Here is a 14,004-nt window from a genome sequence, read left to right as displayed (position 1 = left end):
CATTGTCTTTTTTGCTGATTTTCATACCAAATTTATTACAGCAGTTATTTAATTTGTTGGCCTAGTGCAGGGGTTGCCAAACTTCTTTGACCGTTGACCCCTTCAAGAGTTTCTTGACTTTTTATCGACCTCCTCTATTTTACTATTACGTAATTTTAATATTACCTAATATGTAGGTTGATGAATTTTAGAACATTAATGCTCACTTGTATGTCGATGCGCAAAAATGAGACTGGGTTCGAATACGTGTAAGTATAAGTAAATAAGCAACCACGCACGTGTTGCAATGTCGCTCCTGCCGTGCCAGTCAGGTGGGAACCACCACATTCATTTATTAGTAAATATGTCACTTTGGCCTACTTGATTAGCCTCTGTAACTATTTTCATGACCTTGCTCCTTACAGGTCCTATTCTTGTCACTGTTCCCACAATTCACTCTTAATTGTGTTGTCATTCAGGATGGAGGTAATCCAGGTTAACCGAATTAAATATTACCCATACAATGATGTCTTATATTTTTCTATTGACCCGTGAGCCCGAATTGACCCCTAACAAAGTTATATCAACCACTTTGGTTGATATAACTTTATTTAGCTGTATATGCTATTCACTGGCCTAGTGGATAGCATATACAGCCAAAAGGCTGCAGGTTCGAATCTCGCTGTGGGCATGAAGATGTTTGTGATTGTCTGTGAAAATACTAGTGGTGTGGTGGGTAGTATATGGTGTTGGTGTAGATGATGAATTATGCTGTAGTTGGTGGATTGAGTGATGGAGGTGGAGAGTAGGTGCCCTCCCTCAATGAGTCTTTGGACTCTCTGGAGAGGTGTCGCGTAATAATAATAATTTAGTCGGGGAATGCTGTAGTTGGTGGATTGAGTGATGGAGGTAGAGAGTAGGTGCCCTCCCTCAATGAGTCTTTGGACTCTCTGGAGAGGTGTCATGTAATAATAATAATTTAGTCAGGGAATCTTGCATACCTGTACTGGATTTATTCAGAAGTATAACATCATCTGCATTTTAAAGTAAAGAGTTGAGTTTAACATCCCCGATTTTGATATCAAATTTAATACCACTTTCCTTTATAATAGATAATGAATAGTAGTAAAGATAACGTATACCCTTGTCTCACACCTGATTTAACATTAAACCATCTTCCTGTGCCTCCTTCAATTCTAACTGCTGACTTACAGCTTAAATAGAGACTATGTATTGCTCTTTATAATATCGCCTTTACACCATATAACTGTAGCGTTTTGGAGAGCTTTCCTCTTGACATCTTGTCATATGCCTTTTCCAGATCTATGAAACTTAAATACAAATCCTTGTTATATACCCAATATTTCTTAACTATTTGTCTTAAAGCAAAGATCTGATTCTGACTATTTCTATTTTGTCTGAATCCAGTTTATTCTTCACCAAGCTTCCCTTCTAGAAGTTTTCTTAGCTGTTTCCTCAAGTATACTTGCATAAATCTTACCAGGAACACTCACTAGAAAAATACTTCTGTAATTCTCACAGTTTTCTTTTTTATAGATAGGTACTATGAGAGTTCTACTCCAATGACCTGGAAATTGACCTCTGACCAGGTTCTGAATTATGCAGTGCAGCCACTGTAAAACTTTTATACCTTCATATTTGAGCATTTATGGTCATATTTAATCTACTTCAGCTGCCTGTCCACATTTCAGGTTTTTGATGGCTTTTTATACTTTAAGTATGTATATGTATTCCTGACTACATTTCTGTTGGGAGTTTTTTTTTTTTTTTTTATTACTGTGCTGATACTGGTTGTTTCATTTAGCAGTCTTTCAAAGTAATTACTCTAGACATCAAGAATATTTTTATCTTCAGTTTTGATGTCATCTTTAGCATCTCTGATTCCTTTTATAGCATTCTTTCTTCCATTTCTAAGCTTTTTCAATAGCATCCAGAATATTTTACCATCTTCCTGATATTTATTTTCTATGTTCTTACCAAATTCTTATTATGATTTTTGTTTAGCTGGTTTTACATAGTGCTTTGCTTTCTTACATTTTTCTTTGTCTTCTCTAAGAGCACAAGCCGACTACTTGCCCTGGAACTTTTGATATGTTTATTTCTTTTCCATCCTGAGTCTGCCATGGAGTTCTGATTTTTCTATACTTATAGACAACCTCACTGCATGCCTCTCTGACTGAATCAGTTAATGTTTCTTGAGTGATTGGCACTGCATCTCCAAAGTTTGGTTCTTGTTTTCAAACTCTTTCATTTTTTTTCTTGAATGATGTTTGTTGTATTTAAGTCTACATTTCACCTCTGAAAGCTGCTCTACTTTGATTAGTTTCTAAAACTTTCTTACACATTCTTTCTTCAGTAAAAAAATCCAATTTTATCCTCCTCAAAGTTAAATAGTGATAACTTCCTATTTCAAATCCTCTGTTTATTCTTATGTCCTGAACCAGTGGGGAAAATATCACTATTGACTCTTAACATAGCCAGTGAGGCTCTTATTTCTTGCATCTTCTCTCCATGTGAATTTGTGCACAGTTTTATATTGGAACATGGTGTTAGTGGTAATAAATATTGGGTGTCCTGAACAGAAATGGACCAGGCTTTTACCATTATTATTAGTTTTGCTCTTTTCCCAAAACATCTCTACATGTCTTGTAATCATTTCCTACTCTGCAGTTTCAATCTCTTACAAGGATCAACTTTTCCTTTTTTATTGTGTTAGCTGCCTTCTCTAATGCCTCAAAAAATTCTCCCATTTCTTCCTTAGTAGAACCTTCTATTGGACCATAGGCACAAATAACTCTCATTGTCCACTTTTCCCATTCTGATATTTTCCCACATCACTCTACTTGATATTGCCTTCTATTCAAGAAGGTTATCCTTGTATTTAGTGTTGAATACTATAGCTATTACTTCTTTTCCTTGATTTTTATTGCCTGAATATAATATTTTGTATTTGTTACTTAGAAAGATGTCACCTGTTTTTGTCATGCCTATTATGTCGATTTGTTTGTTTTATTGTTTGTTTACCTACACTTCTTTCTTCTTCTAGGCCTTACATGACAGGAATAACAACATGCAGAAATGTTAGTCATCATTACAAATAATCCAATCCATTATATAAGATGATTTGATTTGTTCATTCAGTACCTAAAATTCATTTTTATTTTTGCTTTCTTTTAGGATAGTAACATTTCCAACATTATTTTTAAATAATAAAACATATTAATTTTATATTGGTGATTGTTACAGAATTATTTTAGATAATAATTAAAAGAGATTTTTTTTTTAATAAGTGGAGTTTTTACATTATTGTAAAATTTTATAGTGGTTTTAATCACATCAGTTGTTTTGACTTTGTTATTTCAGGTTACAAAGTATCTGATACTGTACGAAAAGGAATATTTGATGTAAATATGTATAATACCTATGAAAAGGAATTAATGCTTGGCAACCTGTCAGCTCTGATAGGTAAATATTTTGTGTTAATATTCATACTTTTTTTTTTCAAATGAGCAGTTTTACTTTATTTGTTTTGCTGAGATTTAAATCAAATGCATATGATATCCTGTTTCCTCTAAGAATACAATACCAGAAAATAATTATCTCAACCGCCATTTCCATATTACTCCAAATGGCTTATTACAACATGTAATTTGATTCTAAATGTAATTCGACTAGTACAGTGCTGTTTGTTTTTTAGTGGAATTAAACCTACTACTTTATACACAGGTAGTAGTATTTTCTTTTTCTGTGGGTATTAATACTTCAGAGTCAGATATCCTTCCGGCCACCACTATAGTGTGGAATATCTTTCTTTCTTGTAAACTCTAATCCTTCCTGCAATTATGCATATAGTTAATGTCACTGACATCAAAGAAGAACAGGAAACAATACTATACAAAAGATTTCTTAACTCTTCCTGGAACTTTCAGAAATAGTAGGAAAAATTTTGTTTATACCTGTGCTCAAGGAGGTTTCACCTTGTTAATCCTTAAGAAGAAATTCTTAGTCCACATATTCCATGTCATCCACAAAGTTCTTTCATCCATATGTTGAACACAATGATCACAGAAATTCAGAAACTGCAAAAGATTTACCTGATCTTTAATTTGTTCAATAATAATCTCTTGGATTTGAGAATTCAGGATCAAACCGTTGATCAAATCATTGTCTTTTTGGTGTACTGTGTGAAATATAGCTTGTTTCTGTATATATATGTGTATACTCCAGATAATATGAAGGTTGAAACATCAGTAAATTAAAATAATTATTTCCAACACAGTTGCAGTCTCCATAATTTGTCTGAAATTAATGCTGATTACTGTGCATTACTAAAAGAAAAGGAAACGGGGTGGTGGTCTCATGCCAGGTGATGAAATTCATCTAAATGTATGACATTCATATATTATTAAACTAAGAATAGTATATAAGCATGTTAGAAATGAGAATTCTAATTATTATAGATAGTTAATAAATTATCTTTAATTGTAGGTAGTGCTGCATGGACTATATTGGCTACTTTCTTCTGTTTGCCTGTGTCTGGAACACATAGCATTGTTGGTGCAATGTTAGGAATTACACTTGTTGCACGTGGTTTTGATGGCATTAAGTGGAAAGCATTGGGAATGATAGGTAAGTTAGGTTACTAAATTGATAATATGCATTATTTTAACCAAATCAAGAACATTATTCTGCGGACTATTTTTTTAACTTATGTACATTTTGAATGCAGTTTAGTAAACCTGGAAAAAATCTTTTATTATCACCAAAATAAATAACAGAAGTTTTGTAATGCTGAAGCAAAAGTTCAGAAGTGATTCCTGCTTAAATCTTTGTATTATAATTGCACTATGAATGTATGGCATCCCTTCTGGAAGAACTTGTTGCATTACTATGAAGTAATGGAACAAGTTCTTCCAGAAGGGATGCCATATATTCATAGTGCAATTATAATACAAATAATAATAAAAAAATTATAATACAAACATTTCTCTTGGGAGGGATGTTGTTTGATTATAGTGCAAAATTAGCACTCTCATATTGATGATAGGCTTATTATAACTGCTATGTGAACTAGTGTCTAAAGGATCTATTTTGCTAGTTGATATTAAAAGATTTTTTTTATTCATGTTTACCAAATATATACTTAGATATATTAATAGTAAATAGGTAAATTCTGTACAAAATACTAGGACATATAGAGGTGCAGAAATAGGATCTGACCACTACTTTGTTAAGAGCACATTGAAGCTTCAAATATGTAGTCCAAGGCTTATTGTCTTTCTTAACACCAAAGCGCTGAGCATTGCTGATGTTGCTAGAATTTGAGGATGAGTTGTTTAGATGTTATGAAAGAGTTAGCCTACAAGATTATGATGTGAAAAGTGTGTGGCATAGCTTCAAGAAGTCTGTGCACGAAAATAGTCAATCATTCTAGAGGTTAGAGAGATGCAAAAAACAGAATTATTTAAGCCGTAAGGCAGTGCAGCTAATTGCTGAAAGAAGAGAATGTAGAAAAAAAGGCTAGAGCAGCATTCAAATGAGAATAGACTAAGGTACAAGGAAATTACTAAACAACTAAAGCACAGTTGAAAATAGATAATTTTTTTGTTTCTATCTATTTTCAACTAAAATAGAAACGTTATGAAAGGACTGTATTAACAAAAGATTATGTAGGGGAAGAGAGAGAGAGAATGAGTTATCTAGTGGGTGTTGGGAAAGGAGATATTTCTTAAATGAGATGGAGTGATATCAGACAAGATCTACACAGAATTAACATTCAGTGACATGAAATAGTAGTGTGCACTAAGGACAGACATCTAAAGAAGGAAGATTGGGTCTGATCTTATGATTTTGTTGTTTGAAGAACTCCTTGTTATATTCATCAAGCTTAATTCTGATTTAGTGTCTAAATTATAAGATGCCAAAAACATGTCTTACACTTTTTTTGGCATCTTATAATTTAAATTTACATTCAGCTCTTAATATAGTCATTATAGTGAATTCACACACTATAATAAACTAGAAAAAAAAAAGTCCCAGATAAAGTCCAATCACATCAATGATACAGCAAAGAAAATTGATGGCATTAAGACAGTGAGAATTTAATGTAGTTCAAATGAATACAAAAGGAAAATGCTTTCTTGTTTATTTAAAGTGGTTTTGTTTATAACCAATAAAGAATGCATTTTCATAGGATGTCTTGAGATGTCGCATTTCGGATCTTATCACATAACATTGCTCTCTTAAGTTAAGAATAAAAGTTGATCATTAAAACTAAAAATTAGTATTTTATTTTATTTTTTATGCAGATCTCATTTGTGAAAGGTTGTAAACCTATGTTACGTTATTCAGTATTAGTATTACGAATGAGCTAAGGGTTAGATGATTTGGAAATCCTGCTCCAGAACAAGACATGGAAATTTTTCAAGCCATTTCACTCGGGGAAGAAGTGATGACAAGAAATGCAGAGCAGGCTGTCAGAGCATAGAAAATTTGGCTCATGTGTCTGACTGTTGTTATTGCACTCACAGAGCATATGTCAGAAGACACAATGCAGTAGTGAGGATTATAGAGGATACGTTGAAAAACAAAGGTTGGGTAACAGCAGTAGAATCACACTATAGGACTAACATTGGATTAAGGAAACCTAACCTTGGGAGATGAGTTATTACCTTCCATCATGAGAAAGCTGCCTACTATGCTGAAAACCAAGACTTGGTACAGCTACTTCAGGAAGAATACCATATTATATAAGAATTTTTATGTGCAGCAGTATTTTTTAAAAGTGTGTGGTGTCAACAGAGTTATTTGGTCTTACTTAGTTTTGCTCTCTCTCTCTCTCTCTCTCTCTCTCTCTCTCTTGGACTGATTTCAAGATACTCTCTCTGTGTGCCTTGCAGGGAATACTAGCAGCATGGAGGACTTACCAGAGAGTGACTTTCTCATATTCTCCCAGGTCTGGAGTTGGGTAGCAAAGGATATTATTGGAGCCTAGGCCTCTACTGGTCCTACATATGGGACCATAGTATGTAGAACGTTTTCAGTGTGAAGTCAGAAAAATGAAAATAAAAATAAATTTCCAATAAACAGACTGTGGTCTCACGCAGGACATTTGAAATTCAGCACTACTTAAGTAGACGTTCATGAACATCAATGCCGGTAGTGGGATTCAGACCCACAGTCTGTTGTTGCTGGCCCTGTTGGACAGGTACAGTGTTCAGCCAGGCCAGCAACAGTCAGTTAACTATAAATTACAATATATGCATACTGATGTGCTATAACAAAATATAGAAAAGACCCAGTCAAAGTTCCATAGAACTAATGCAATTTTAAGCTCTCTGTTCCAAACAGTGAAAGCACAAAAGCTTCATGATAGTGAATCTAATTTCCTCACAAATGGCATCACAATCCATGCCACAAAATACAGCTCTCAGCGCTGTTAATAGTGATACTCTGAGAAATATGCATAAAAGTTATTTGCATTTTATATTAAGGGCAGAAAATTAAAGGAGAATGCAGCAGCTAAGGTCAGTAAATTAAGAAAATGGTGGGAAATAGTAAGAAATCATATTCACAATAAAGAAAAGTATTGGCAGTAACCATACATAAAGCACACAAAACTACAGCCTGATAAAGTACAGGTGCAAACAGTAATGGTGGGATGTTGCTATAGGGCAGAGAACACAGAGAGTGATGAGCAGGAAATGTTTAGCCAGATCAGTCTGGCAAATGCAAAGCAAGTGATCATCATGGGAGATTTTTAACTATAGCAGTATAAATTGGGCAGTGGTTATGGCATATAGTAATAAAGGAATGGAATTCTTGAGGGAAAATTGTCTCAGGCAACATGTAGTAGAGGGAACATAAGGATCAAGAGGTTTGGATTGAGTCTGTGCATCATAAGATCTGATTGTAACTGAGATATTATTCTTCCCCCTTCCCAATGATGAGAGTTACCTCTCATCATTGCTTGGAGACTGAATAGACATGCAGAAATATCTAGGAAAAAGGAATTTACATGGAATTATAAGGTGATAAGTTGATATTTAAGTTGCAGCATATGGGTTTAGATATTAGGTTATTGAATTGGATTGATTGGAAATTAATTTTCTGCTAGATATCAGAGAGTTGTGTATGGGGGGAGGGGAGCAGTATCAAAGAATAGAAAAGTCACTAGTGGATTACACGTGGCTATAATAAATTTAGTTTAATCCTATATCCAAGTGTAAGCAAACAAAGTTTGTGCCTGAAGTATCTTCAGGACTGAGGCAACTCATGATAAAGGTGGACCAAGCTCTCATCACTCCTTGTCTCAGTATCTCCCATAATGCAAAGCACATCTCCTTGCAGACATGTATAATGCTGTGCATTAAGAGAAGGACCACTACCCAGACCGGTTTTGACCTTTATTGAATGTTCAAGTACAGGTGAAACTCCAAAAACTCAGTGTTGTTCCCCTAAGTAACAGACTCACCCTGCCACTGAGAAGAACTCTCAGAACCGGTTGGCTCTACACTGTGGCAGACTCACCCCACCACCGAGCAGAGCCACTCATTTGCTCATATCTCATCTGAGGGATAACAACAATAGCCGTGCCTCAGTTAACTTCATGGGCTACAGCATTGCCATTCATTACCCCTCCCCACCCAGGACCTGGGTGACAGCCTCAATTAAAACTTCATGGGCTACAGCATTGCCATTCATTGCCCAAGCTTCCATCTGGTTTCGACATTTGTTGAATGTTCAAGTACAGGTCAAACTCCAAAAACTCAGCATTGTTTTCTTCAGTAACAAGCTTACCCTGCCACTGAGAAGAACTCTCAGAACCAGTTGGCTCTACACCGTGGTAGGCTCACCCAACCACCGAGCAGAGCTGCTCATTGCTCATATCTCGAGGGGCAACAGCAACACCCGTGCCTCAATTAACTTCACAGCCTACAGCATTGCCATTCATCACCACCACTACCCAGACCGGTTTCGACATTTGTTGAGGTCTCATCAGTGAGTAGGCAGTCTCGTCAGTGGGAGCCAGATCCAGAAATGGTGATACTAAGGCAGGAGCAATGGAGAAGTCATGTTTACCTGTATGAATTGCCAAAAGGTGTACTACCTTATTATTAAATTACTCTGGATTTAGAGAAAGATGTTGGAAGTTTTTTTCACTTGGTTAGACTATAATAAATTTAGTTTAATCCTTTATCCAAGTGTAAGCAAACAAAGTTTGCACCTGAAGTATCTTCAGAACTGAGGCAACTCATGGTAAAAGTGGATCAAGCTCTCGAAACCAGTTTGGGTAGTGGCCCTTCCCTTAATCTCCCATAATGCAAAGCACATGTCCATAAGGAGATGTGCTTTGCATTATGGGAGATACTGAGATAAGGAGTGACGAGAGCTTGGTCCACCTTTACCATGAGTTGCCTCAGTCCTGAAGATACTTCAGGTACAAACTTTGTTTGCTTACACTTGGATAAAGGAGTAAACTAAATTTATTATAGTCTAACCAAGTGGGAAAAAAACTTCTAACATTACACATGGCTCAATACTGGAACTTTTGCTTTATAACCTTTATGTCAATGATATCATCACTGGGTTGCAGGGAGATATTCAGTTATCTGCAAATGATGTGAAGCTTGGAAGGGTTATTAGTAATAGTACCTATTGTGGTAGTTCTTCAGGATGATTTAAACAAGTTGGACAGATGGGAAAATTAACTGGGATGTCAGTTTAATGCAACTAAATGTACATCTTAAAATTTGGGATTCACTAATGGGAGACTGAATACTCTATTGATGGATCTAAATTAGAGGAAGTAGACAAGGCAAATGCTGGCCTGTTGGCTGAGTGGTTAGCATATCTGCTCTCCAGCCAAAAGGCTGTGGGTTCAAATCCCACTGGCATTATGTATAGATGGCTTTATTGTAGTTGGGTGATTGAGTGGTGGAGACAGAGAGTTGTAGAATAGGTGCCCTCTCTTGATGGGTCTTTGGACTCCCTGGAGGTGTCATATTATCTTCTTCTTCTTCCTAACATGGATTTTAAGCCAAGTGGCCTGTTCTGGTCTCATGCCATCTCTTTCTTGGTCTTTCAATTCTTCTTTTTCCACTTATTTTGTATCTGTATAATATTTTTGATAGTCTGCTGTTGTCCATTCAATTTAAATGTTCTAGCCATTTTTGTTTATACTGTCTTATGTAGTAATTAATTGGTTTTATTTTCAGGGATTGTAAGATTTCTTCGTGTGTTTTATGGTTCCACTTGGTATATCCAGCTGTTTTTCTGAGGAACTTCATTTCTGCTGTTTGAATTCATTTTTCATCTTTCCTTTTTTATGGTTCATGTTTCGCTTCTGTATAATAGAGGGTGTCAGATTATAATAATAATAATATTGGGCTGATAGTAGATGAAAATTTGAAGTTTAGGACACATATTGCAAAGGTAGTGAAGGTAATTTAGAGAGGTTCTGCAATACTAAGAAATTTGACCAGTGGAGATAAGCGTAGTGACTCCATAGTATTAAGCCCTGATCAAGCCACATCTAGATTATTGTGCCCAGATCTGGTCATCAGGATTTGAAAAGTATATGTTAATGTTAGAGAGGATACAGAAGCAGATAACCAAAATTATATCAAAACTTTACGATGTTTGTTATGAGGATAGACTGAGGGTATGCAAATTTCAGAGTTTGGTGGATAGAAGATGAAGGGGGACATTGTTGAGACATCTAAACTCTTGAGAGATATTTACAGGATTAAAAAAAAAAAAGGTAAGATTTTTTATTGAGAACAAAGAAAAGGAACAAGGAGAAGAGTTCATCATGGAAGTTGAAAAAGGACGTAGTGAGTAAGAGGGTGTGTGTGGCTTTTTTTGCATGGAGGGTGGTTGGACCATTGAATTCATTGCCTGATAGAGTAGTGACTGTGTGGACAGAAGATGGGTTTAAGGATCACATAGACTTGTGTTGTCCTGCAATGAGGCTTGTGACTATGGAGGTCTGGAATAATAATTATAATAAAAATAATAATAACTGGATCCAGAATTGGGTTGATAACAGTGGTATTATATTTGATGGACAGCATGGATTTCCCAAAGGAGGTCATGCTTTAGTAATCTACTTATTAAAACAAGGTGACAGCTGCATTGAACAAGGGAGATGGATACACAGTAGTATACTTAGATTTTACAAAGGCTTTTAATAGCTTACCACATAAGTTGATAGTCAAACTAGAGCAGATGGGATTGGATACTAGACCAGTGCATTGAATTGGAGATTGGCTGTCTGATAGGTATCAGCAAGTTATGTATTTAGAAACAATATCCCAGAAGAGGAAAGTTGTTAGTAGTGTGCCTCAGTAGTCTGTTTTAGGGCAATTGCTGTTTAACCTGTATGTTAATGATATTGGAGAAGATTTAAATGGGGATATTCAGTTTTTTACAGATGATGCAAAGTTGAGAAGACCCATCAGGAGTAGAGCAGATGTTGTGGCCTTAGAAGAAGACTTGAATAGACTGAGTGAATGGGCACAGGAGTGGAATTACCAGTTGAATATTGCAAAATGTAAGATTTTAAAATTTGGAAAGCAAAGATGGGATTCTGCGCTCTTCCATATACAACTTTCTGATATATGTCTGACAGCCAGTCACCGATCCAACTCACTAGTCTGTTATCCATTCCCATCCATTTCAATTTATTTAATAACTTGTTGTGTGGAAGTTTCTCAAAAGCTTTTGAAAAATCTAAGTATACCACTGTATACAAATCTCCCTTGTTCAATACATTCATCAGGATTTGAATGGGTAATGCCTATGCTGATAATCACACAGAATGCTGCTGTTATCAACACATTTCTGTGTCTTAGTTTTCACTAATCTCTCTTATACCTTAACCACAACTCATGATATACAGATTGGTCTATAATTTGCAGTGACAGCCTTATCACCACCTTTATGCACTAAACTTGTGCTGTTATAAGACTTATTAAACAGGCATACCAATGCTACTGTCAACTCTCTTGAATATTCCCTTAAGACACATGGTGATATGTCTTCAAATCCTATTGCTTTATTGACATCAAGCTTATTTAATTCCTCATATACCTCCTACTCACTTACAATCAAGCCATCCTCTCCTATTTTCTCTGCACTTGAGCGTATTGCATTGTGCTGAAATATATATTGTCTCAGCCCCCTTTGAATCTTAATATGTAACTGTTGTATGGCCAAGTGGTTAGCATATCCACTCTCTAACTCACAACATGTTGGTTAGGGAGTGAATTAGAGAGCCGATTAGCTGATGGTGGACATGGATGTTTATATTGTCATGGGAGATGAATTTCATTGCCTGATGTGAGATTTCTACCATACTTATTGGAGGCCTGAAGAAGTTCCATGTTTGGTCTGTACAGCAGGGTTTCCAGATCAGGTGAAAACGATTTTAACCTGATCTGTTAAAAAATACAAAAAAAAAGTACAAAAATGAATGAAAAATAGAAAAAAAACATCTTAGCCCACCCATGGTACTAATGTACTATAGGTTTACAACAACCTTTCATGGGTGACACACGAAAAATAATACCAGATACAACTGAAATGAATCAGGTATATATATATGATATTTTTATAATTTGATCACGAACATAATGCTGACAGATGTTGACAGGATACAATAATTAAATTACATCTAAGAATTCTCATGCATGATGATAACATATGCTATGTTATTTGGATATTCTTTTCTCTCTTTCCAACCAGAACAAGTTTATTTATGCCACACATTGAGAAGTTTGCAATTCACTATAATGAACATTAAGCTAGACACCAACAAACATCAATTTCATGATAATGGATATGCCTGTATTCCTATATATAAAGCACCAAAATAACAAAGTGAGTACATATTTTTTAAAGAGTAATTTAAAATGATATTCATGTTCTTAAAACGTTTTTTCCATTCTTATATCCCTGAAACTTCTGAATGAACTGGTTTATTGCTCATATAGTATTTGCTATGTAGGACAGACAAGCAGATAGGTATAAATTCATAGAGGCATTAATGTTTGGTCAGATGGTGGGGGGGGGTGAAATAGAGAGATTATAAGTCAGGATTAACATCTTGTCTTATGGAGAGGGGAAGAAATGATGTGTCTGGAAAGATATAAAAATGATTGCATTTTTATCTTTCAACAGCTACATAAAAAGATTCAAAGTGGCCAAGGTGATACCTGTTCTAACACAGTGCAATAAGCACCATGGGATGACTTAATTTTATGTGGTCTTTACTGATCAAGCAATTTAATATGGATGAATTTGGCTATGAGAGACAATATGTTAAACTTACTAATAGTGAGTCATGTATTCCAAAAATGAAAAATAATTTTCGTTTCCTAACAGAACTTTGTTTTTATGCTTATTTAGTTAGTTTCATGTAAGTAATTTTTTATTATCCGCAGGCTGTCATTTAATGCTTTTGTAACCAAGATCCCAAGGAAGATATTTGTTCATAGAAATAGTAAAACTGGTAGAATGATATAAAATAAAAATAATTATATTTGTTGAATAATACCATTCAACAATTATTTTATCATGGATAATCACAAAAAAGTTTTTTAAATTAAACTTATGAACCTCATAAGATTATGAATGTTATCCTCTGAAGGATTAAAAGCTTTATAACAATCTATTGAAGGATCTCAACCAAAGACCCATAGGTACAATACTCTGGCTAAAGAAAATATACTATGGTAAACTCTTCACTATAACAGATCCTGTGGTCTCTACAAGTTCCTGATTTTTATAGACATATTCTAATGTATATTCTTGTGTCAAAGAATAAAATGAAGCAATGCAATCCATTTTTTAATGTAGGTCTTAGTAAGTTTGACTAAAGTTAAGCTGCATACCTTAAGGTTGCATCAATGATTTTGATTATTATCATCACTGTTATCATCATCCAGGTATATCTGTGGAGTCTTAAAAAATTTATTTTCAATGCTTGATAAGAAGAGGATA

General features: G+C 35.0%; 1 protein-coding gene across 5 annotated transcripts in view; it reads left to right on the top strand.

Moving 5' to 3' along the window:
• LOC150106899 (sodium-dependent phosphate transporter 1-B-like) overlaps positions 1 to 14,004 on the top strand; it is a 248,028-nt gene that overhangs the window by 137,504 nt on the left and 96,520 nt on the right. For all 5 annotated transcript variants that reach the window (XM_090392808.1, XM_090392805.1, XM_090392803.1 and 2 more), the window contains 2 exons: positions 3,364 to 3,465; positions 4,489 to 4,629. In XM_090392808.1, coding sequence (XP_090248934.1) covers positions 3,364 to 3,465; positions 4,489 to 4,629 — 243 coding nt within the window. The remainder of the gene's footprint in view (positions 1 to 3,363; positions 3,466 to 4,488; positions 4,630 to 14,004) is intronic.

This window comes from Typopeltis vanoorti, chromosome 5, assembly GCF_054136105.1.
Source record: "Typopeltis vanoorti isolate ZY-2024b chromosome 5, IOZ_Tvanoo_1.0, whole genome shotgun sequence".
Taxonomy (NCBI): Eukaryota; Metazoa; Arthropoda; class Arachnida; order Uropygi; family Thelyphonidae; genus Typopeltis; species Typopeltis vanoorti.
This window is presented reverse-complemented; position numbering and strand designations above follow the sequence as displayed.